The following is a 22,738-nucleotide window of genomic DNA, read 5'->3' on the forward strand; positions in this document are numbered from 1 at the left end:
CGGGCTAAAAGAGAGATATGACTAGCTCAAGGTAATTCATAAATCTGTGCGTCTGTGTGTAAGACAGGGGCCAAGTGGAATGGGAAAACAGAATCGCGGCATTGTCATAACTACATCTCTGCTCTGCGGAAGACTCCCGCAGCAATGAGGCCATTAAGGCAACAACTTCACAAATGCTTCGGCTAAACGGCAAACGCTGCACAACACTGTTTTATTGCGTACTATGGCTAAGGTTAACAAGACATAAAAGCAGTTTATTTCATCCCTTCCTCTGTGTTTATTGCACAACACATCTCAACGCTGAATCTACAAAGTGTAAATATGTTGTTCGACCACACCTGGGAATATTTTTTTATGATTGTGTTTCTTTCTTGTGTACACTTTGACTTTGATTCTGATGACTTTTCATACACTTAGAATACAGACAGTATTTTTTTCGATTGCAGTTGTGTAGCGAGCGACACGTAAAAAGTGAGATTATAAGAAGAAGAGTACATGTAGGTACCTCTCTGCTGCAAGTGAGGGCTGTCTCATTTATTTTGTTTTTATTCCCACGGCGGTGTGTATCGTTAGAGTGGCAGTTGTTGGACTCTCTAAGGCCTTTAAACTCTCCGTTTTGCCTCTATTACTTGTGCCTGGTGGGGGAAGAAACAGCTGTAGAGAGATGCACTGCATCACAACAGGGGTGGTGGTCCCCTGATACCACAGATTCATACTTTCTACCTGGAGCACAGGATAGAGAGAACAGAGAGCTGGCAATTACCCGACTTCTTCCTATATATACTGCAACCCATGGCCAGCTCCTCACCGCTGTACTCCATTCTGAAGGTTGTCTTAGGGCCAAGCTTGAGGTAATGAAAGCAACACACTCCTAATGGACTATTGATGTGTGTGTGTGTGTGTGGATGCAAGCGAGGGAGACAGTGAAAGAGAGCGAGCTCGGCTGGAAGAACAAAGGAAGGAAAAGCAGACTGTGAGAAATCATTCTGTTGGCGTGTTGCTGTGTTTTCTTTTTCCTGCATTGTCTCTGTGTGTGTGTGTGTGTGTGTGTGTGTGCTTTATCACGATATGGCAAAAAAAAAAAAGGGTGCATCCGTGCCGATGAAGCTGTAAATGAAAGCAGCAGAAATAAACCACAAACATGATCCAGTGGCCACGATGTGCCGTACTGCGAGCCAAGGGAAGAGAGAACGTCTGAGACGCTGTCTCGCTGGAAACAAGGTGTGTTTCCGTTGTCCTTCACCTCACGCACCGGCAGCCAGCGCTCTTATAAATACACTCGAGCACAGAAAAAGATGCACAAAAACTCCATGGGATCACTTGGACAAACTTTCACCAAATGGAACCTGTCCCACTCCTGTTGGCTTCTCATCAACAGAACACGTAGGTGTGTCTGAAATCTTTCTCGCGTCTCTGTGTGTGTCCCCTCTCCTGCTGGCAGGCAGTCAGATGAATGAATGGGCGTCCACTCCTGGAGGTCTGGCGGTGCGACAGAAATAACTCTTCTGACCACAGTGACCTCTACTTGTTCCCACACAGCCTGCGTCCTGTTCTAATGGAGAACACACTCTATTTTGGGGGCAGCGGCTACATTTATCTCACTGCCCTCTGTGTCCTGGGGATGGTGTCAGTGACGTCGTTGGGTGGAATTGATGCTCGTTTTATTTTATTTTTTTTCCTAAACTTTCAAAAACATGCTTTAAAGATATTGTAACATTCAAAAAAACACTCTTTAAATTCATATAATTCGTAGACCTTTTCATTTCGGTTCAGTTTGAATCTGTCGCCGCCAAAACATATTCACCATTAACTAGGTGCTTACTAACATGCATATTAGTAGCACCTTTATTAGTAATTATTAAGCACGTATTAACACCTTAACCAGGAAAAATCTTAATTCATGTCGTAACAGAGGTAGAATAAGGTGTTAATACGTGCTTAATAATTACTAATAAAGGGCTAGTGTGCTAGTTATGCATGTTAGTGAGCACCTAGTTAATAGTGAATATGTGTTCCCTAATCTAAAGTGTTACCAAACTATTATTATGTCAAGAAGAGGAAGGAAAGATTCTGATCCACTAGCTCGCCAATGTGTTGCTCTAGATCTTTCATTTTATTGTGTGTATTTTTTAAAAAAAGCACAAATGCACAGGGAAACCAAATGAGACTACGTGACAATAATTCCCATGATCCAATGCTGCGTCTTTGTCAACAATTTAATCTAGGTCATTTGTTTATGTTTTGATTGAGGGACACCCGGGGGTGCGTTTAGGACATTCCAGAGCGGTGAAAAACAGAACGCTGTCGTTTATCAAACTCATAAGTTGTGATACTTTAACCTAATATAGAGAGAGGCTGACCAGTGAACCACACAGAGCAAGCGCGCTGAATTGCTTGCATACCTCAGAGACCTTGGAGGATGATTACCCTCCTCAGCAAACTTAATCTTCATTCTGGAGGACGGGAAGGGCCGGTCAGAAGGGTACGAGCTCAGCGACCTACTGCATCTGCTGAGCAGGATATCAATGCCTCCAGTCCTACATTAGACTAAGTTTGCTAAATAGATTAAATAAATACAAGAATACAAAGTGCACAGCACGGAGATAGACCTATGGATGAGTATGAAGTGTGCAGCCTGAGAAAACCAAAACTACGCTGGCACTCGGTGAAGGTCAGACCTTCAGCAAGGACAACCTTTCTCACAATGTGGTGGAAAGTGGGACAGGAGAATCACAGACTACTGTCATTTGGATCTGCACCAAAATATTCATGGTTCAGGAGTTTGTTTTTGTTTTTTTTCAAACACATTTAGAGATGCTGCTGAAAACAACCACATGCTAAATGGTCTGTATTTATGAAAGCACTGTTCTAATCTAATCTTGTGGAAATCGAACCCTCTGCCTTCCAGTTGAAAGGCGACTCGCTCTACCACTGAGCCACAGTCAAGTAAAATCAATAAAAAAGCAAGTCATGCACTCCTTCTTTGTTCGTGAGGCCACAAAGTTATCTCGGTGGCAAAGAATGATACATTCAGACCATTTCTGCTTCAAGACGATCTTAGATTTGGGTTCCAAACTCATTTAAAAGCAAAAGGATGAAAAATAAGTAGGAAATCTTTGTCATTGCTGTCAGCTGTCCACACAGAACGAGTCCACGGAATAAAAGAGAACAGTTAACACAAGACAAACAAAGAGGAGTTCTCGGTGAGTTAAAAAAAACAGCCCCAGGTGCTTATTTTGCGCCCACTAATATTGTGCGCGCTCGGCTATATCCAGTAAGAAAGATGAGCATTCGGGAAACATGAGCAGGAATGTGTGTGATGTGTGTGGAGTGTGTGGAGTGCGGTGAACAGAGCGGAGGCAAGGGCACGCAGAGAAAGTGAGAGATGAAAGAAGACTTCAGCAGTGGCCGTGACGATAAGAGAGAGAGAGAGGGAGAGGCAGATGAGAGAGAGTATAAAAGCAAGGACAACAAAAAGTGCAAGGAGAGCTATGATCAGGGTCAGAGGTAGAGGGACAGAAGTGGATCAACATGGCGGACAGCTGGCTGGGGGTCACTGGGGTCAAGCTCAGGAAGCGGTCACGCGCTCAAAGTCATTCTTTCATCTCATTCTTTCAAACTTTACTTCACACAAATGTAACCTTCGATAGAAAAGCACTGTTTTTCCCGACTTTCGCTCTTCTTGCATGTCCTCGCCTCTCACTTTCCTGCTCTCCGTCCTTTTCCATCTGTTCTCTTTTATCTCCCTCACTTATTCCTGTCATATATCCACAGCTCCTGATCTAATTCATGCAATCACACTGCAGGTGCTGCTGTAACTCTCCCTCATTCTCTCTCTCTCTCCACATAGACGTGGCTGAGCGGAGAACAAAGTCAATCGTTCCTGCCCAAACCCTTCCACGAGGCCGGGCTCCTCCTCTCCGCCTAAACAATCTTTGAAGCCAATCAAAGGGTTTTTTATTGTGCTGCGTGGAATTGGACCGCAGCGCAGGTGAACACCTCATATTTCAGCGACAGAGTTGCTTCTCTCTCCTCCTCATCCTCCGCCTCTGACTGCCGGTGTCGCTCATGACTGATACAGTTCAGTGGGAAAACAAACAAAGCGTGACAAATCCAGATTATTGTCTGTGGGCGAGATAAGGTTATAATGAGAAAGTGCGACGGGGGAAATTGATCCCGTTTTCAGGAAGCTCTGTGATTTACTGGGGGATGCCAATAATAACTTCCTGTGTGTCCTGCCTCTAATGGAAGGCAGGTGAAGCCAGGGCGGGGGTGAGGGAAAGGGGGCGAGTGGTTCATGCTAACAGGGCAAATTTCATTATGATGCAATATCCTGAAGTGCAGGAGAAAGACAGGTTTGATGGCTAATTATAATCCAGGGTAGTGTATATTGAAAAGCTGTCTCTGTGTCACTGAGGATCACAAACAGAGACAGACGTGTTCACAGGGTGACAGCAGGAGTTCATTAATTATCAATAAAAACAAGGGTTTGACCTTCTGTTTCCATTAAAAGGAGGATTAAAAACACAAGATATAAACAAATATCTTCGGCACGACCTGGGCTTCTGAGTCTGTGTCTGCACCAAAGACGTTTGATGGTTCCATTTATCGTCGTAATAATGATAAAAGAAGATCTGGTCGTTGCACTTAGTTGTGGAATGTTGTGGTTTCCTCTCGCCCACTGGATCCACCGTTTCCGCTCTTTTTCCAGAGGCGTTTCAGTCACATCTTCTCTAAACATCCTGTTATACTGACTAAAACTGTTTCCATTGTGCTCATCTGCATACATCTTTTAATTCTATCAAGGGTTAAAAATGAAATGCGACATTTTTTTTTTTTGGTTTCCATTCAGGCTTTTTATGTACAAATGAAAACAGGCTGACGCAAACCTACTGATAATGTGTTTGTATGATATTTATATCTTTTGTTCTTCTCTCTCTCTCTCTCTCTCTTTTTCATTTATTTTTTAATGATTTCCAGCATCGTGGGAAACGTGTACGTGTTGCATGCTTGGCGAGGCAACCGTGTCTGAAACACATTGACAGCGAAGCCACCAACCTACTTGGCTGCACATTAAATCTACACAACGCAGCGGAGAGAAATAGACCTGCCGACAGGCCAGTTATTAGCCAGGGGAATGTGGGAGGGATTGTAGAAATTAACATGGATTACTCGAGTATGACTGACAGTTTCAGAAGGGCTTTTTGTGACTTCACCGAGCGATTTGGGACTCGCCTTAATTCAACGAGGGACGTTTTAATACCGTGGGCTGTCTCTGCTATCTTGGCACCGTTGCCTTGGCGAGGACGCCAACAGGGAGAGGATCTTTTTATGCAACAGCACCCCTGGCAACAGCTCCCCCACCCTCAGTGGCACAGGACTAGTGTTCTGCAAATAATCCCGGGATGTGGTCTGTGCTTTATTTTTATTTGAGGATGAAATGTTGCTTCTGACAGTTGTACGAGTGTGGGGCCACTTCATCGGTACATTTAAAACTTTCACATTTTGAACAAAAAAAACTCTCCCTGCAGCTTAAAAAGAAATTGTAAAAACAGACCAGGTTAGAGAGAGAAATGCCAGACTCCTGTTTAAAAAAACAACAACAAAACAGGAGAGCTTGTACATATTGCATGTTTCCGTTTGGTTCCATCTCCCAGGGCTACTGTGGCTGCTTCCTGATGTGGTTTTCATTATTTATCCGGCATCAATTGGACAATATTGGAGCCAACGCTGAGCTCTGCTGCCATATTGGCAGCAAGATGATGGTACAAGGAGCAGCAGCAACGGAAGTGAAAAGGAAGGAGCTACAGTTTAACTACACTTTCAGCCTGGTTTGAACCTCTGAAGTCAGATATGAAGGAGAATGTTGGATTTATCGGGTGCTCTAAGAGTTTAGCTGCTCTGAGAAACACGCCTGCCTGTTTATTTATAACACATGACATTGAAATAATAAAAAAAATAAAATAAAAAAAGCAACAGAACATACGGTGTATCAAATGTTTTTTAATTTCCTCGCTGCCACTGCAGACACACAAATATTGGATGCACACGAGATTGCTCACCTGCCAAAACCAAACAGTGGCTAATGTATCTCTGGTTCAAATTAAATTTACCATAGGGTGTCATCTCTAAGCTGCTAAATGCATTGTGGGACAAAAGGCTTTAATCAGCGAGGCTCAGTGGAGCCGGCGGATTAAATCACTTTTTATCTGTGCTTCCTTTGACTTTCCCATTGCTCAGGGTTGCAGTGTAAATCATAACGCGTCCCTGTTGGGCTCACTTCACCGTGGGTCATTGCTGTAGTCACATTTCATAAATTCCATTTATTTTGTATATCGAGTAAATCCACATGCACGGAATAACAAGGATAACTCTGCGCACTCACGTTCAACAACAAAGCACAAGCGCTTTTTTTCAGAAAAATAGGTTATTGTGTCTACATGAGTGTGTGTCTGCATGTGTGTTGTCTATGCACCTGTGCACCGTTGTACAAACACACACACACACACTCTTTGGCATACACATGTACCATATTCATGCGCCCGTATGGAGCATGTGCTTGACTTTCTAGATGTGTGCACGCTCACATCCGACAACAGCGTCAGCGAGAGCGGTTGCCGCATTGCACAGAATAGCTAAACAGCAGTAGTGCTCCATCAGGGGCTATCGATCATGTCCCTCTCTCTGAATCACAATCAGACGTGGGCAGACCAGAGCGGCTGGAAAAGGCCTCAGTGTGACTGGCTTGTTGGACGAGTGCTACACAGCTCTCATATCAACCAGGCCTCAGCAAACAGCACCTGACCTGGATAGCTGATTGGATGCATCTATATGTGAGTGCTTTTTGTTTCTGTGGAACTTACAGGAGAACACGGACGTGAAGTTCTTGATTGTGTTTTATGGCTGAAAACAGTGTAAAGAATATCAGATTATTATGGACACTCTCACTCACTCACTCACTCACTCATCTTCTACCTCTTTATCCTCCACATGAGGTGTCACGGGGGCCAATCTCAGCTGACATAGGGCGAAATGTGGGGTACACCCTGGACAGGTCACCAGTCCATCACATGGCCACATAGAGACAAACAACCATCCACTCTCACTCTCACACCTTGCCTAATCCCTTTGGACTGTGGGAGGAAACTGGAGATTTATGGGTCATCTCCAGGGTCATAAACCCGGGTCTTCTTGCTAACCACTACACCAACCGTGTGGCCCTATGGACGCTCACTTTCTCTATAGATAACTTGAGTCAAAAGTATAAAAATCATAATATTGTGGTACCAGGTCCACAAAAAGACAATGATTGCTTCATCATGTTTGTTGGTGAGGTTCTGTATAATTTTAGCTTTGGTCTCTTTGTGGAGAGCTGGTAAAAGGGATGCATTACTCACACTGTTTGCGTCACTGGAACATTTGTGTTCATGCGAGTAAACAAGTGACTACAAACCTGCTGCTAACAACAACAGCGTCACCAGCAGCTTCAAAAGTGACACCCACATATTTTCGGACCTCACTGGGTCGTCCATCTTTCTCTTACGACCAAAAACCAAACATTCATATCCGTATCAATCCTCCAAGTACTGTATGATAAAATTGGACACGATCTCATTCAAGACTTTATGGTAAGAATAAGGACTCTGTTTAAGTATCATTAGCTGCCATCTGCTATCATCCCACCACACTGTACATCAACTAAACATTTCATGTAATCACAAGGAAGTAAGATGTTATTACATTCAAATTTAAACAGGAAGTCTATGGAAACTGTCTATGGCGTCATTAGCCGCCATCTGTTGGGATCTCCTCATTCTTCTGTTCGGTGTGTTCCTCCTCTCCTCCTGTGTCCTTATACCCGATGTTCACTTCCTGCCCAGCATGACAACATCCTTTTTATTTGAACTACTTTCCCCACGATCAGCTGAGTTTCACATGTGACCTGGCACAAGACTTCCACATGGGTGTGGGACAGTGAGGTCAAAGCTGAATATGCTTACTGTATCAGCACTGGACACAACTGAGTATAGGAAGACCAACTACCACACACACACACACACACACACACACTCTTGACACAGTTTGATTGAGTGGCTAAGCTGGAAATGCAGAGGCCTGTCAGATACGGGCTTGAGAGGATTGGTGAGTGAGCTTCAAATGAGGCGGGGGGTGGGGGCTGCATGTGTACGCACAGATATGCATGTCGCAAATGTATAAAAGTGTGTGTTTGTGTGCGGGCCGCGTTCTAAATGCTAGATGGCAGAAAAAAAAAAGGATCCCATGAGCATTATATGGATGTTGACATTCCATTCAGGTCAAAGTTATCGGTGCGTGACTTTATTTGTGCCTATGTGGTTTGTGTGTGTGTCAAGTCTCGCACAGTGTACTAGTCATGGCTGTCACACAGGCACGGCCGTGTGCACGTGTGTGTGCGCACGCTGCCACTGTGCTGTGTGTGTGCGGTGGGGGGCCGCCCGGGGGGGGCGCCGCTGAGCTGTCAAAGATGGATGGATGAAGAAGTTGCCCTGCATAGCAAGGGGCTCTGGGGAAATACTACCAACACAACACACATGCACATACGTGCATGGTTATGTACACACACTAACGCAATGACACACAAAAACAGCATGTTTTCCCACTGACATACATTAATATACATTTATTTGAATATGCATGTCTGAAACAGGGCCCAGATGCATATAAAAATGAGTGCACACTTGCACATGTGCACATATGCATATAGGGTATGTAGCTGCAGGGTCTTTTGCATAAGAATGTCCAGAGATTTCCATTTAGCCAAAAAAAAAAAAGTACCATCCTATAGATTGAAACATTTAAGGAATGGGAGTAAGCTTTTAGGTATGAGCATTCATAAATAAGACCGATATCTCAGGGATGTCAGATTTAAAATCTAAAGCATACCAAGAAACAATAATTCTTTTTTATTATTGGGTGTTTGGCCTATGAGATATTGTCGACAAAACGAGAGAACAGAACAAGAAAGAATAAGAAAAAGAAACAGTGGAGCTGTTATTCACCAGAGCATAGGAAAAAAAAAAAAAAAAACTTGCTATACTTTGCTCGCCACTCTCAGGGATACGAGCCTGGATGAATCTGAAAATGATGGGGATGCCGGGGGCAGAAGCAGGCCCCTCCACAGTCACACTGTGTGGTTGCTGAGTTATAAGGTTAGTTGTACTGCCTGTGTTTTTCATAGCAACATGGCACGTTTTGCAAATTGCCTCTGCCTCAATGCGGAACTATTGCCAAATTTTTTGCAGGAGTGGGGCTCAATTAGAGTACGTTCCATTTCTAAATCAATGCAACAAATAAAAGGTGTAATAAATCAGATGTTATTGTTGGAAGGATGTCTCTTAATTTCTTCCCTCACATTCATTCACTGCTGCTCTACTGGCCACATGTGCAGGAAAGGAAGGATTGATGTGCTCACTTTCAGTGAGAGTGATAAAAAGAAGCCATTCTGTACACCTGATCATGTAAGTGGTTGCACTGAGTGTTCAAATCACACCGTGCAACAACACAAGGAAGGATAATAGCTTTTGGTAATTCCAGTCGTGTGTGTATACACAGGGCGACTATAGCAGCACCAGAAAAGTGTAAAGTTTGTAAACTTACCCATTCTTCATTACACACAAGGATTTTCCTCGATCAGGGCAGTAAATCTCTGTGCTTGGCTCAAGCCTGAACACAATCCATTAACAATAATAAAACTGGAGCAGCTGGGAGATGGATCCTTAAAGGGGAAGGTCAGCTTGATATTACAGTGTTAAAGGTTTCCCTATTACTGCTCAACTTCAATATAACCACTCACCTTGCCTTTTAATGGCCACAGGCTATGCAGAGGATGGCCATATATGGAGATTCTAAATCCAGTCTCTTTCACGTACTGAAGATTAATTGATGGGTCTGGTTCTGTGCCACTGGCTGAAGGTGTGAGAATTGCTAATAAAATTGCCCCCAGGGGTGAAGAAGATCTCCTCAGCATTGCCCTGTCTGGTCTGCACTTCCTGCTGGGATACATGGACGGCTTCAAGCGCTTGCAGCACCTGGCCTCAAAAGTGCTTATGCAGCAATCTTCCCTCTAGAATTTCCCTCGCCTTCCACCTCACTTTCCTTTCTGCTGCCACCTCTTGTCACCCTTATTCCCCCAGAGACATGTGGTGTTCTGTCTAACATTGCCAATTCTTTGACTCCTTGCATTTCAAACTTTTGGGACAAGTTGGCGACGGCGCTTTGGAAGCAGCATAAAGGACATATTTCTGTGCCGGCGCACCACGTGGTGCTATCTTGTCCCTACATGTCTGGATTTTGTGACATTCTTTGTTTCGCTCTCTTTTCTCTTGCCTGCTCTCTCCTTGGCCAGCATGTTCCACTGTCTAGGGTGACTGCAGACAAAAAAGATGGAGGGAGAAAAGAGGACACAGCAACAGAGAGCGGGAGCGGGAGAGGAAAGAGGGGAGAGTGCAAGCTCTTAAGTAGATTGCAAGAACAGCACAGAGGCATGAGTGTGAATATTAAGCGGGTTTTCTCCTGCCCAAGAAGTTCCAGCCTGCAGCAGCAGCACCACCAGGGAGAGAGAGGGATGGTGACAGCAGTGAGAGAGAGAGAGAGAGAGAGAGGCGGAGGTAGAGACGTGTACAACCATCAGCTATTCAGCCATAGGTAACTCAGCTCGCTTCAGGTGTCAGAAACGACGATGTACACAATCTCTCAAGCTGTCCAGCAGATCGGAGATGAGGAATTACCATAATCGAATGAGAGAGGAGGTTTCTCATTGCAGAGGTGATGATTTTTTGCAGAAAATAAAGAACAAAAGTGTTGACGTGAGAGCAATGTAAGGAAAAGGAGAGGAGACTCACCTGGGATGCCGGGCGGGGTTTTCAGGTATTTTCCGTTGAAATGCTGTATCACTACTTCACATTTCTCTGTGGACTCCATCCTGCAAATGAAATATAGGATTTGATCAAAAAAGGGAGGTTTAAATTGATCATTATAAAGGTCTTTGATATATAGAAGCGTAATGGTGACACACAGGGAGAGTGCTTTAATATGACACGCTTTTAACTGCCAATTAAAGTGACAGCCATGGGGAGTGGGCAGAAATACCTCTGAGATGCAGCTTATAAACAATGTATAGTGTATATTTCTGCTGCAGCACTACAACATGTACAATGAAGACATTATGACCCTTGATAGCATATTCACAACGTTTAAGCGTCACCCACTACACTGCATGCCGTGGTTGGCAATTATGATTTAGTCTAATGGTCTAATGGTGATACTGTGCTGGTGAACTAATCAACACTGAGTGGGAAACACGGTTAACACTGTGCTTTGGCCTGGGTTTACCAGTAGAGAAGGGTGTTAGCAATCTAATGCAATTAACTGGACCTGCAAACCAAGACGCTTGTAGACGAAAAATACCACAAACATCAAGTAACAGGTAATATCAAGCGTCTGGTTCTTTAGAATAATAATCCATCCATCCACCTTCTACCTCCACATTAGCTGACAGGGTGATAGGTACACAGGGCGGGGTACACAGGCGTGGACAGTTCGCCCTTGTCCCAACCGGGTTACGAACCCATGTCTTCTTGCCGCAAAGGCAAGAGTGCTAACCACTACACCAACCGTGTGGCCCTAGATTAAAAAGGTTAATATTAAAATGTTATTTTATTTTCTCTATATCCAATACATCAAACTGTTTGGTTGTTTTACTTTCACGACAAACAACACACATCCTTTATGTGATTTGTACATTTTGGACGTACAGTATATGCCAGTGGATTATTCAACATGTACACACAAGGAACTTTTATTAAACTGAGACAGGTTTTAAATGCAGGCTTGACTGATTCTTATGCCTTTATGGTGATATGCTCTTGAATTCACTGCTTTCCACATTTTCATGCTTCATTCATTCTGCTGCAGCCCCTCGAATACTCATATCACCCTGTCAGCCTCTCACTTCTCTGTCCTCCATCTCTCATCCTTCTCCCATTTCTACCTTCATCCTTCTTTTTTTTATATATTCCATAGCTTCTTTATCGCTCTCTATGACCCATCCATCTTACTCCCGGCCTGTCTGCACCTCTTCTTTTTGACGTCTCTCTCATCCCTCCTCGTCTTTCAACCTTGGTCATTTCCTCCATCTTTCACCGTTTCCCTCTCTCCCTCCCACCTCATCTCTCACTTTCCATGCCCCTCCTTTTCCTCCCTCTGTCCATCCTTTGGTTTTCTCCATTACGCCCTATTCACATAAATATCTTTCTTCTTTTTTTTCCCCCTTTTTAGAATATGTAATCTTTCACACACCCCGGAATCATTCCCGTCTCACTGAGGCGTGTGCGGGAACTTTTCTCCGTCTCTTCTCTCTACCTTTCATTTCCCTCCGTCCCGGGACAGCTGACACTAACCAGTCACAGTGACTCAGTAGATGACTAATAACAATTACCGAAATACACGTCACTGACATTTAGGAACCTGAAATTAATTACCCTAGTAAAAACACAGTTATTCCGCTGATTCAAAGAGTCATTTTATGTGCAGTAAGGACTGAGTATTTTTAGATAAGAGGGGAAAAAAAAAGTTTAACTGTCTCAGCATGAGCAGCAGTTTAAACGAAGAAAGAGACAAAGGAGCAAAAAGAGAACAAATACAACATATTTAAATCAATGCAAAAAAAACCCAAAACACTTATAGTTTAGTTGCAGAGAGAAACAAGTGAGGTAGATACAGTATATCTGTCCAATATTTAAATACATGACTGGGATACAGCTCTAAATGTGGCAAAACTGGGTAATAAAGGTACGTTTGTAACGTCTGCTGTTACATTATCTAATTAACATTTCAATATCTTTTCAGTCATATCATTTGCATTCATGCATGCACACATTTGTGCTTCTAAATCTTTGTAGTGACACAGACATGCCAGTGACCCTTTCCTTTGTATGAGCCAGAGAATAAAGATTTATGTGGGTTTCATTGTCTGAATTTAAGATGACGATTTTTTTGCTGCCCACCATCACAGCAGGAGCTGAAAATCAGTCTTTCCTGAACTTCTCTTCTGACTTGATGTGTTCATGCATAGCTTCTCTCAGCATTCCCTAGCGGACACTATCCTCCTCCACTCTGGCTACTCGTTGTTTGCCTCCCACTCGACGCTGTCTCTCACTCTTTCCAGCAGTGCGGCAGGTATGTAGACAGGAAACAGGTGGGCAGGCATGGAGTAAATAAGGCGGACAGGCTGTTAGGCAGTCAGTGAGAAGCAAACCCGCTCAGCCACACTGTCTATTGGTCAATCAGACTTTTGGGGTAGTCAGCCAGTCGTTGAGCCAGCCAGGTATGCAGCAAAGCATTGTGGCTTTTTCCCTGTGCTCGGTGTGTGCTGCTGGTTAATGGAATCAGGTGCTGCTGTCTGCAATGATTAGTGCTGGGACCAGAGTAATGGGCTCTGATATCAGTAATGGATCGGCCCACAAACACTTAGCTCAGTTTACTCTCTCTAATGCTCCTCATGGCCCAGCCCTCAGCAGCTGTCTGTCTGTCTGTTAACACAGCTAACACGAGCTAACACAATGAATGTTTTTCTTTGTGTCTCTCCGTCTGCCTTCTACGCTTGACCTTTTCTTTTTAGTAAATAACCACCGTTATCTTTTATATCTTGATGCTTCCATAACTAGATTTGTCTCCAAGTAGTTGCATGCGACCAGTTCAGGGTGAACCCCGCCTTTCGCCCTATGTCAGCTGGGTTTGGCACCAGCAACCCTCATGTGGAGGGTAAAGCTGTAGAGGATGAGTGAATGTGTGAGTACTTGTATGCCTCCGCTGAGCACCAGTTTTAATGACAATCTTAATATTTCCACTACTTTACCAAGATATTTTGGACAATGCCATGCAACAGTTTGAGGAAGTTCCTTTTCTATTCCAACACGACCGCGCCCCAGTGCTCAAAGCAAGGACTATAAAAACATGGTTTGACCAAGTTTGCTGTGGAACAACTCGACTGACCTGACCTCAACCCCATCGAGCACCTTTGGGATGGACTGGAACACGGATTGTGAGCCAGGTCTTCTTGTCCAACATCAGTGTCTGACCTCATAAAACACTCTACAGAATCAATGTCCAAGAAGTTTGGAAGCTGTTGCTGCCAAAGGGGGAACAACTCCATTTTCTATATTATCCGAATGTTTTTGTCCATGTAGTGTATCATATGCATGTTGACTTAAAGCTGAAATAGACAGATAAAAATTGTCATTTGCCTCACGATATGTTTTATAGCCACCGTGACCGTGAATCTGTGAGTCCAATTTACATGTGTGCCAATTTTTAAAAGATTCTCTTAATGCATGACCAAGAAAGCTGCTTGTGTTTAGTTGTTGTCTTGTGGTTTCCTGTTTTATTTTGAAATTTCACTCTCCTCTCGTTTGAGGTAACTTGCGTCTCGTCAGGTTTTGTACTTTTGTTTGCTACTTTGTCAAGCCCTTGTTTTTGTTAGTAGTTTTTCTCTCATATGACTGTTTTTTCGTTGCACTTTCAAAATAAAAGATTGTTAATGTTTTACTTCGTCTCCCGAGTCGTGCGACTGGGTCCTTGTTCAGCTGTTTGTATGGTCGTCTTTAATCTTTAACCTTTGCCAACCAAAATCAAATTATTTTTGCGTCAATGTTTGTGCAATACATATAATATGTATATGTAGATATATATATATATATATATATATATATATATATATATATATATATATATATATATACATATATGTATATATATATATATATATATGGACGGACGGACAACCTGAAAACACAGTCCACCTGGCTGTGCACAGAAGCATATGAACTCAAACTTACCTATTCTTATCTAATCAAACACCACATATTCCCTCTTTCCTTCACAGTCTGTCCTTCCATCACATCCCTTCTCCTTCTCATCACCTTCATTCACTCTATGATTAGTCCTTCTTCCCTCTACTTTCTGCCGTCTCACTCTCCCCTTCCCTCACGTCTCTTCCTCTGGTTGAACAGGTGGCCTGTGGCAGCTTACTGCTGTGCTCTGTTTGTTGGTCTACAGGAGGCTGCCTACCTGTCTGTGTGCGTGTGTGTGTGTGTTGGTTTATGTGCACGCAAGGCTTATATGCAGGCACGTGTACATAGTCTATTTATGCATATGCTTATGTTTGTGCACAAGTGCTTGTTTATGTGGGTGTTTGTACTTGTCTGTCCTGCTGTAACCCTCAGTAATAGAGCAGGGAATAGGAGAGGAGTTCAGCCAGAGCAGGTGATTAAGAAAAATCCCTGCAAGATGGCAGTTCTGCGGCCGTCAGAGGCCTCCTCTGGGTAAACAAGGGAGGACTCTGTGTAGAGGAACGAGAGCCTAGTGGCTGCTGCTGCTGCTGAGGACAAGGACAGAGCGGTTTATGACTTTGGGGGATTAACAAGCAGAAGTGGAAACTTTTTTAAGTAGAAAAAGAAATAAACTGCTCAGTGATAAGCTGGGTGGTTGAAATAGAGCAGCCCTAACTATACTGTAAGGACAAGGTAATTGCTGGTGATGATACAACAGAGCACAAACAAACATCCATAAAACTTCATTTTCATTTAAAACTGTAACTTTCTAATGATGAACAATCCACATCCAGACAAGCATTTCAGAAGAAATCTGCATCTGTAGTTTGTTCTTTCTTCTCTCTCTCTCTCTCTCTGGGAGTGGTCACAGCGAGTGATCCACATATTTGATTTGGATCGGATGCCCTTCCTAATGCAACCCTCCCATTTATCCAGGCTTGGGACCATTGGGGGGGTGTGGCCCCCCGTGGCAGGGGTCAATTTAAGCCATGTTTCCACTGAGTGGAACAGTTCATTAGTACAAAAATACCACCAAAAAAAAGCCACTTCCTTTGCAACTGGTATTTCATCAACGCCCGCAGTCTATTCTCATACAAAGCTTGACGTTCCAAACCATACCATACTGTACCAAACTACACCATACCATGATGGAAAAACCGCATGTCCAATTAACAATGAGCAATGGGGATTGAGTACCTTGCTCAGGGGTACCCCAGCCCTTGACATGGCAGGGACTCAAATTGGCAACCCCTTTAATCTGCATCCATACTAGCTTGTATGGACACAGATTTCTTTCTATATTAATGGAAAAGTACAAGTTTTAACTGAGCTTTTCAAGGCTGATAAAAAAAAAAAAAAAAACACAATCAGGAAGTGCATGTGGGAAACATGCGTCATCATTTTTGCCCACCTGTATATTAAAATGTAGCCCCAGGGTTTTCACATGACAACTGAGTCAGCAGAATCTTTGTATTTCTCTGTTTCTGCGGCTCTAAAACACGGGCGATAAGCGTATCTTCAGCTGAATTTAGAATATTAGCCCTGTGATGGACTGGTGACCTATCCAGGGTGTTGGGATAAAGTCGTTGAAAATAAACAAATGGAGTATCATGGACATAGCCTATAAGGCATGTAAAGCCGTACACACTGATGCACAGGCAGAAATAAAGACAAACTAACACAGGAAGGATTCATCCGACGAGTGACTTTATAGATCCGACATGTGTATGCACACAGAGTGTGTGCAAGTGTGCGACATTATGCCAGGGCATGCATATGTGTGCACGCTTATGTTTTAGCACACTTCGATCAGTGCAGTACAGTATGGAATAAGCATTCAACCCAGGTGCCGTGTGCGGGCATATGTTCTGTACATCAGTGTATTCATAGAAGCAGCAGCGGCTTTATATTACGAAGAGACGCCGCTTGCATTCAACATTAGTGTCAGTACCTGGCGAAACCGACTCCTCTGCTGACCCCGTTGGCATCCCTCAGTATCCTCGTGGAGATGACGTGACCCAGAGGTTTCAGCATGTTCTCCAGCTCCTGCTCGTCCATAGACACCGGCAGGTTGGAGATGTACAGGTTGGTGGGGTCTTGCTCTTGTTGCTGCAGGGCCAGTGGGTTTGAAGAGCCGAGGGGAGAAAGACAAGGGGAGAGAGAGGGGAAAGGAAAATAATGCATCATTTTCAATCACAGGAAACTGTGAGATATACATGGGCGATCACATAACACACAACGCTGTCAACAACAGTGGAGGAACTGTTGTGACATTTGGCCTCACTGACTCATACACCTGCATCTGTGCTGTCTTTGTGTGAGTGTGAAAGTATGTTTTCTACATTATGGATTATGAATTGAGTGGATTTTTATGTACATGTTGCATGTTATATCTGTTTGAAATAGCTTGTATGGAGTCTTCTGGGTGTATTTCCTCCACAGCAGATGTCAAGTGGTGTGATAAAGGATCAAGAGACAGAGAAAGTGACGTTGCTCAGTGTACATTGTATGGCAGTGACTCCTGGGGCCCACGGGGCTGCTCTGAGGCAGGTAAAGCTACACACCCCATGGTCGGCTGAGCCTGAGGTACCAAGCCAAGTCAATCAGTCCCTGGGGAAGACACTCATTGTATAAAGTATGTCCCAAAGCTAGTATCTAACCTTTAAATCAATCAGACTCTCATGTCCATCATTTCTTCTCTTATGAAACCAAATTAGGTTAAAAAAAACTAAACAAAACACAGTAATGGCTGCTCTTTTAATCTTAAGTGTGAATCTCTGATGTACTATTCAACTCAAACGGTCTTCATCAAGACATAAAGGAATTCTGATAAAAGTCTGATATTTTCCTTTATCCGAGTGTCTTGGATGCCTTTTTTGGACTTCATGGATTCACATGGAGTGATGTTTGAATATGCTACAATTCCTATCCTTAATGAGGACATGCTTATTACTGTGTGACCCAATGCATGACTCATTGATGCATTTAAATGATGTCCAGCCCCTCCCCCAACTCAGGTAGTAAGCAAACTATTCAACCAGGTAGCCATGCAGCCAGATTCTCATGCACTACTTGCCATTTATATCTCATTTCTAAACCCAGCATCCACATCGTGAAAAATGGAATCCAACAGCAACCAGGAGTTTATCGAAAGCAAAAAATCCATCTATGACCCGCTCGCACACATGCTCAGTACTTCCAAGTCAGTTCCTTGAATGATGCTAATTAATTGATCACGTCGTGCTGATTGTTTGAGGCTGCCATTGGGACGCTTTCATGCCTTAAAACAAAAGTACATTTCATTCTTGTCCTTGTCAATGAGAGCCGAAGAGCGTGCTATGTTATGTGTAATCACCTTTAGACAAGGAAGCAGTGAGCAGTGGAGGGGCTTTTACGAGCAGCATTGCCGTGGAGAAAAGCAATAACCTGTGGAATGATTGGATCTATACCTAATATTAAGCAAAGGCTATACTGAATCTTTCCTAAATAATATAAATTGCCATTTAGAAAGACATGTATCTATAAAAACTGATAGAATTATATCAGATTACATAAAATGGCCACTTCATTAGTTCAGGAGTGGTTAAATTTCATCGGCCATGTCCAGTATCATAAACTGTAAGAAACTGGCAAAGAGAGGCAGAGACGAGTGTAGGCAGAGACTAAAATCAAAAATGAGATGTTTTCCTTCACTAAATCACAAACGCCCTTGTTATCCGTCCATAGTGCCTGCGACTTCACTACTAAATCAGCTGATTTGGCCCCAGAGATGTGCCTCAGAGAAGATGAGACTCATGAAACCCCAGTCATCTTTATTTTTCCACGTGCCTCTGCAGCACTGCAAAACTGCAACTTCAGAAATCTGTCTTATTCTCAGTTGGGGAGATGTTGTGCAGAGACTACAGTTGCAGGTAAACACTGTCTTTGAGAATCTATACAGAATCTGCAGTGCTTTGCCATGGGCAATACTGTCTCACTCTGTCTTGTGTTTTGCTTTCTGTTGACAGCAGAGGAAGAGGTTAGGGAGGAGAAGAGGAAGCGCTTCCACCAGCGTCCTGCCTCCATCTCTCCATCTGCCCGAGGAGAAGACTGCTCCCTCCCCTGATTAATTAGCCATCTTATCTGACAGGACATGTTTGATCTGATTAAAGCCTTTGGGAGAATGTGAAGCAGCCACTTCTCCTTTAACCAGGAGCAACATTTTTCTAACTTCAGGGCAACTGAAACTCCGCCTTCTTTTACAGTTGTTGTCGTTTAAAAATAAAAACCTTCACATTCTTTGGGGCAAGTTTGTATCACCCAGGATTTGGCAGTGAATGAGGCTTAATTAAATCTGCCCGTAAAAATCTCCTGTACACGTGTCACTAAAAACAAAGTCCCTTGAGTGTGTGTGTGTGAAGCTGCAGCTGCGCTTCCCTTTGAGTTTGACTGGTTAAGTCAGGCAATGTTTTTCAGGATTATGTGAAATAGGCTTCGTATTCCTGTGCAGACGGGAGGTCGGGATCAAAGAGTTAACTCGCTGACTCACTCCGTGGGCTAAGTCAATGAATCCAGACTTGTATGTGTATCAGCGCGGTAGCATTTTTTGAATGAAGGCTCTTTCTTCCACAAGCGCGACAGCACACGCGGCCAAAGAATACGACAGAATCCGAAGCAGCAATTTGTGTACGGCGCTAATAGCAGAGAGCCGCTTTCCTCGGAAGGGATTATCATGGGGAGGCCTCGTCTGTACAAGGCCGCCTCGCTAAGTTCTCTCTTTGATGACGTTCCACACCACAAAGCCCTAAATACCCAGATGAGAAGGTTATGTGGAGGAGTGGAAATGGGAGCATTTTTTGACGGGAGGTGAGATGGGCTGGCCCATTCCACAAGGAGATTTAATTTCCTTTAATGTCAGCCTTCACACATGCTCTGCTGTCAGGCTGTGACTGAAATGGTAATTGAGGTTTGTGTGCTTGCGTTTACCTGTATATAAACCCCATCTTACATATGCAGTGTATTATAATGCTGCTCCTTGGTTAATGTCTATTTTTTTTTTGCTTTTATGTAGTTAAGTCTGCCTGAACTGTGAACATATCTATATCTTGTGTGTGTGTGTGTGTGTAGGAGCAATGATGGCGTCCATCTCCTCACCATTGACCAGTATTGCAGAAGGTTAATAGAAAGGCTCCAGGCTGCACTGGGCCTTAGATGAGCATAATTCCTTCACCTTGCCACCAGGAGGACAGAAGAAATCCAACTGTGTGTGACAGGAGGAGGAGGTGGTGGTGGTGGGGATGCAGCCAACGTGTCATTTTCTGCTGACGGATGGCCCCCTTGCAAGAGCTGACAGCCCCGTAGCAGTTATTTCATTTCGACACCCTGCTCTGTTTACCTCGCTGTAATATCTGAGAACACTACCATGCTACAGGGGAGGGGGGGGGAGTATTAGCAGCGCAAGGAGGAGGAGGAGGAGGAAAAAAAAGAAAAGAAGGCAAGGATTGTGGTTAAGGAAGAGAAAATTATAGATCACAGTGCAAGAGGTAAGAGAGAGACAGCTGGATAGAAAGACAAGAGGTGAAGGCAGCCGACATGACAGGCAGATAAAACACATTAAAGGAAGCCCTTGTTGCCTCCTGACAACACTTGAGGGAAAAAGACGTCAAACTTTAGAAGTCAACGTTCTGCCTATGGGGCTCTCAGGGCTGCATCCATTCCACTGATAGAAGCTCGACAGATAGATATGTGTCTTGAGTGGGGGCAGTGCATCTGATGCCTTGTTGAGGATCTGGAAATGCCCACACTCTTTTGCCAAGATCTCATGGAAACTGCCTGTTTCTCCCTTCTTTGTACCACTGACCTTTCACCGATTTCCCCAACGCTTCAGCACTGTCTCTTTCAATCACCCCACACATTTGCCTTTCTTTTCGCTCAATCCCTGTCCTGCCTTCCCTCTCACCTCTATAGCCATCTCCCATCTCAACCTTCATCATTCCTTCTCCTCTTCCCTTCTCTATCTATTTAGCTTGCTCATGAGATTAGAGCTGTGTGTGTAATTGGCTCTACAGGGCCTCACGGCTGCTCTTTTAAGCACCGACGAACGCACAGTGAGATGTATGTAGATGCCAATCCGTGGTGTAACACCGCGCTATTTACTTCCCTCAGGTATGACACCCTGGCCTGTTTTGTGACAAAGCAGCAGCCTGGAGCAGCACAATTAAAACCAAAGACAATGGGTGCTTCTGTGTTGTCTGGGCAGAGGAAACTGCAAGAGAGCAGTAGTTGCTGTGTTGCTGCTGCTGCTGACAAGTTTGCAGATGCCAGAGGGAGTGTTCCTATACGCTTGTGTATAGGTGGAAGACGTGTGCTCCGATGTGGCTGTGGGAGTCTGCATTCACAAGACAAGCGCGCCAATCAAGTGAAAAGGAAGTGTGCGAAGTCGGGGAGTTGGAGCGGGGAGCGGCGTACGAGCACATCCAACTCCAAGCGCTTGGGCTTGATTTGTGAGAGACCAGAATATTTGGAGACCAAAATGCAGCACTGCCACGGATCACTCCATCGCTATCACTTGCGTTTCCTCCGCGTTCACGTTCTAATGACTCTCGGTGACACTAATCTTCGAAATGCTGCCCACACCGTAAAGCTGTCAAAGACAGGCTGCGGGGGTCTGACACGGGAATTCCTATTTTCCGCATCCCTGATGTATGGTGGGATCTTCTAAGGTCTGTGTGACTTAAATGTCATCATCTGTCCATGTCTGCTTAGGGACGCAGGGAGTGCAGCCCACAGTGCATGCTCCAGGTAGAACAACAGAATGGAATTTGGTATAAAGTACACAATCGTGCAATGCCAGAACCTAATTTTATATACATTAGATCTTGTCAGCTGCTGTGCGCTGAACAAATTGTGTCTTATTTATCTATCCTCGTTAGTACGAAAGCATTTTTGGGGACACGTGTTTCCTTCAGTGTGTTTTCATCAAAGTCAAGACTCCACAGACAGATGGTGAAACTTTGTAGGGCTTGGATTCTCTCCTTCAATGTGACACACAGCCGCAGAAACACGCCGCGATGTACAAACACGCACTTGTAATCTGACATATGCACAAATGTCGTCCGACCCAGACACGTTCAATCGGAGCGCGGCGCGTTACACAGCGACAGAGAGACGACGAGAGAGAGAGAGAGAGAGCAAGCTGCTGCCCTTCTGCTGCTGCTGCTGCTGGAAATCCACGCTCCCGATTCCAAACGTCTGTTGGAAACAAAAAGGACCGTGAGGCAAAGGATCTGTGCCATCATCCGGGGAAGATGTTTTCAGTCCAATCAACATATTATGTCTGAACAAACAGCCTAAAACACCTGTCACTTTAAGATTTAATCAGGCAGCCATGAACAGGTGTTGGCGCGGATTTGAAGTAAAGACTTCAAACATATCACACAGGAAAAGACTTTTTAGGACTTAAAGGATTTAATTTAACTTTTGTTTATGTTATTCATATAGTTTTTACTCAGTCTAATCACAACGGGATGCATATCTGCTGTTCTGAGCATACAAATATCACGCATTTTAAACTCGTCTGTCAAGTGTCAACGTTCCTAGGGATTTGAATGGATGGGGGGAGCGGTTTTTGTGATATAAACTGGCGTTTCATCGCACTGATCAGAGTGTGAACCCTCATGAATTAGAGACATGTAAATGTGATTGGCAGCACGACACGGACACTTTGTCTCCAGCAGAAGCAGCAGAGGCAGAGACTGCAACAGAATCTTGTCTCAAGAAAAATATGTTTCCACCAGCCTCTGTCGCATAAACTCTTCCTCGGAATGTGGGAATGTTTTCTACCTCGGCCAAGTTTTGAAACTTTTATTGCGATATTTTTGGCTTTTTAACAT

The 22,738-nt window shown here is 44.0% G+C and overlaps 1 protein-coding gene and 1 long non-coding RNA gene across 4 annotated transcripts in view; one reads left to right on the plus strand and one right to left on the minus strand.

Annotated features, from left to right (window-relative positions):
* The window catches only part of LOC122786396 (RNA-binding motif, single-stranded-interacting protein 3-like), a 270,501-nt gene that overhangs the window by 51,054 nt on the left and 196,709 nt on the right, over nucleotides 1-22,738 (minus strand). For 2 of the 3 annotated variants that reach the window (XM_044052679.1, XM_044052678.1), the window contains exons 7-8: nucleotides 16,819-16,985; nucleotides 10,881-10,960 (exon numbers count right to left, since the gene is read on the minus strand). In XM_044052679.1, the coding sequence (XP_043908614.1) occupies nucleotides 10,881-10,960; nucleotides 16,819-16,985 (247 nt within the window). The remainder of the gene's footprint in view (nucleotides 1-10,880; nucleotides 10,961-16,818; nucleotides 16,986-22,738) is intronic. The other variant, XM_044052680.1, reaches the window with a different exon arrangement.
* Nucleotides 701-5,039, plus strand: LOC122786397. The gene is made up of 3 exons (XR_006362438.1): nucleotides 701-851; nucleotides 3,851-3,991; nucleotides 4,981-5,039. It is a non-coding gene; the product is annotated as an uncharacterized LOC122786397 (long non-coding RNA).

Source organism: Solea senegalensis, linkage group LG20, assembly GCF_019176455.1.
Source record: "Solea senegalensis isolate Sse05_10M linkage group LG20, IFAPA_SoseM_1, whole genome shotgun sequence".
In the NCBI taxonomy this organism is placed as follows: domain Eukaryota; kingdom Metazoa; phylum Chordata; class Actinopteri; order Pleuronectiformes; family Soleidae; genus Solea; species Solea senegalensis.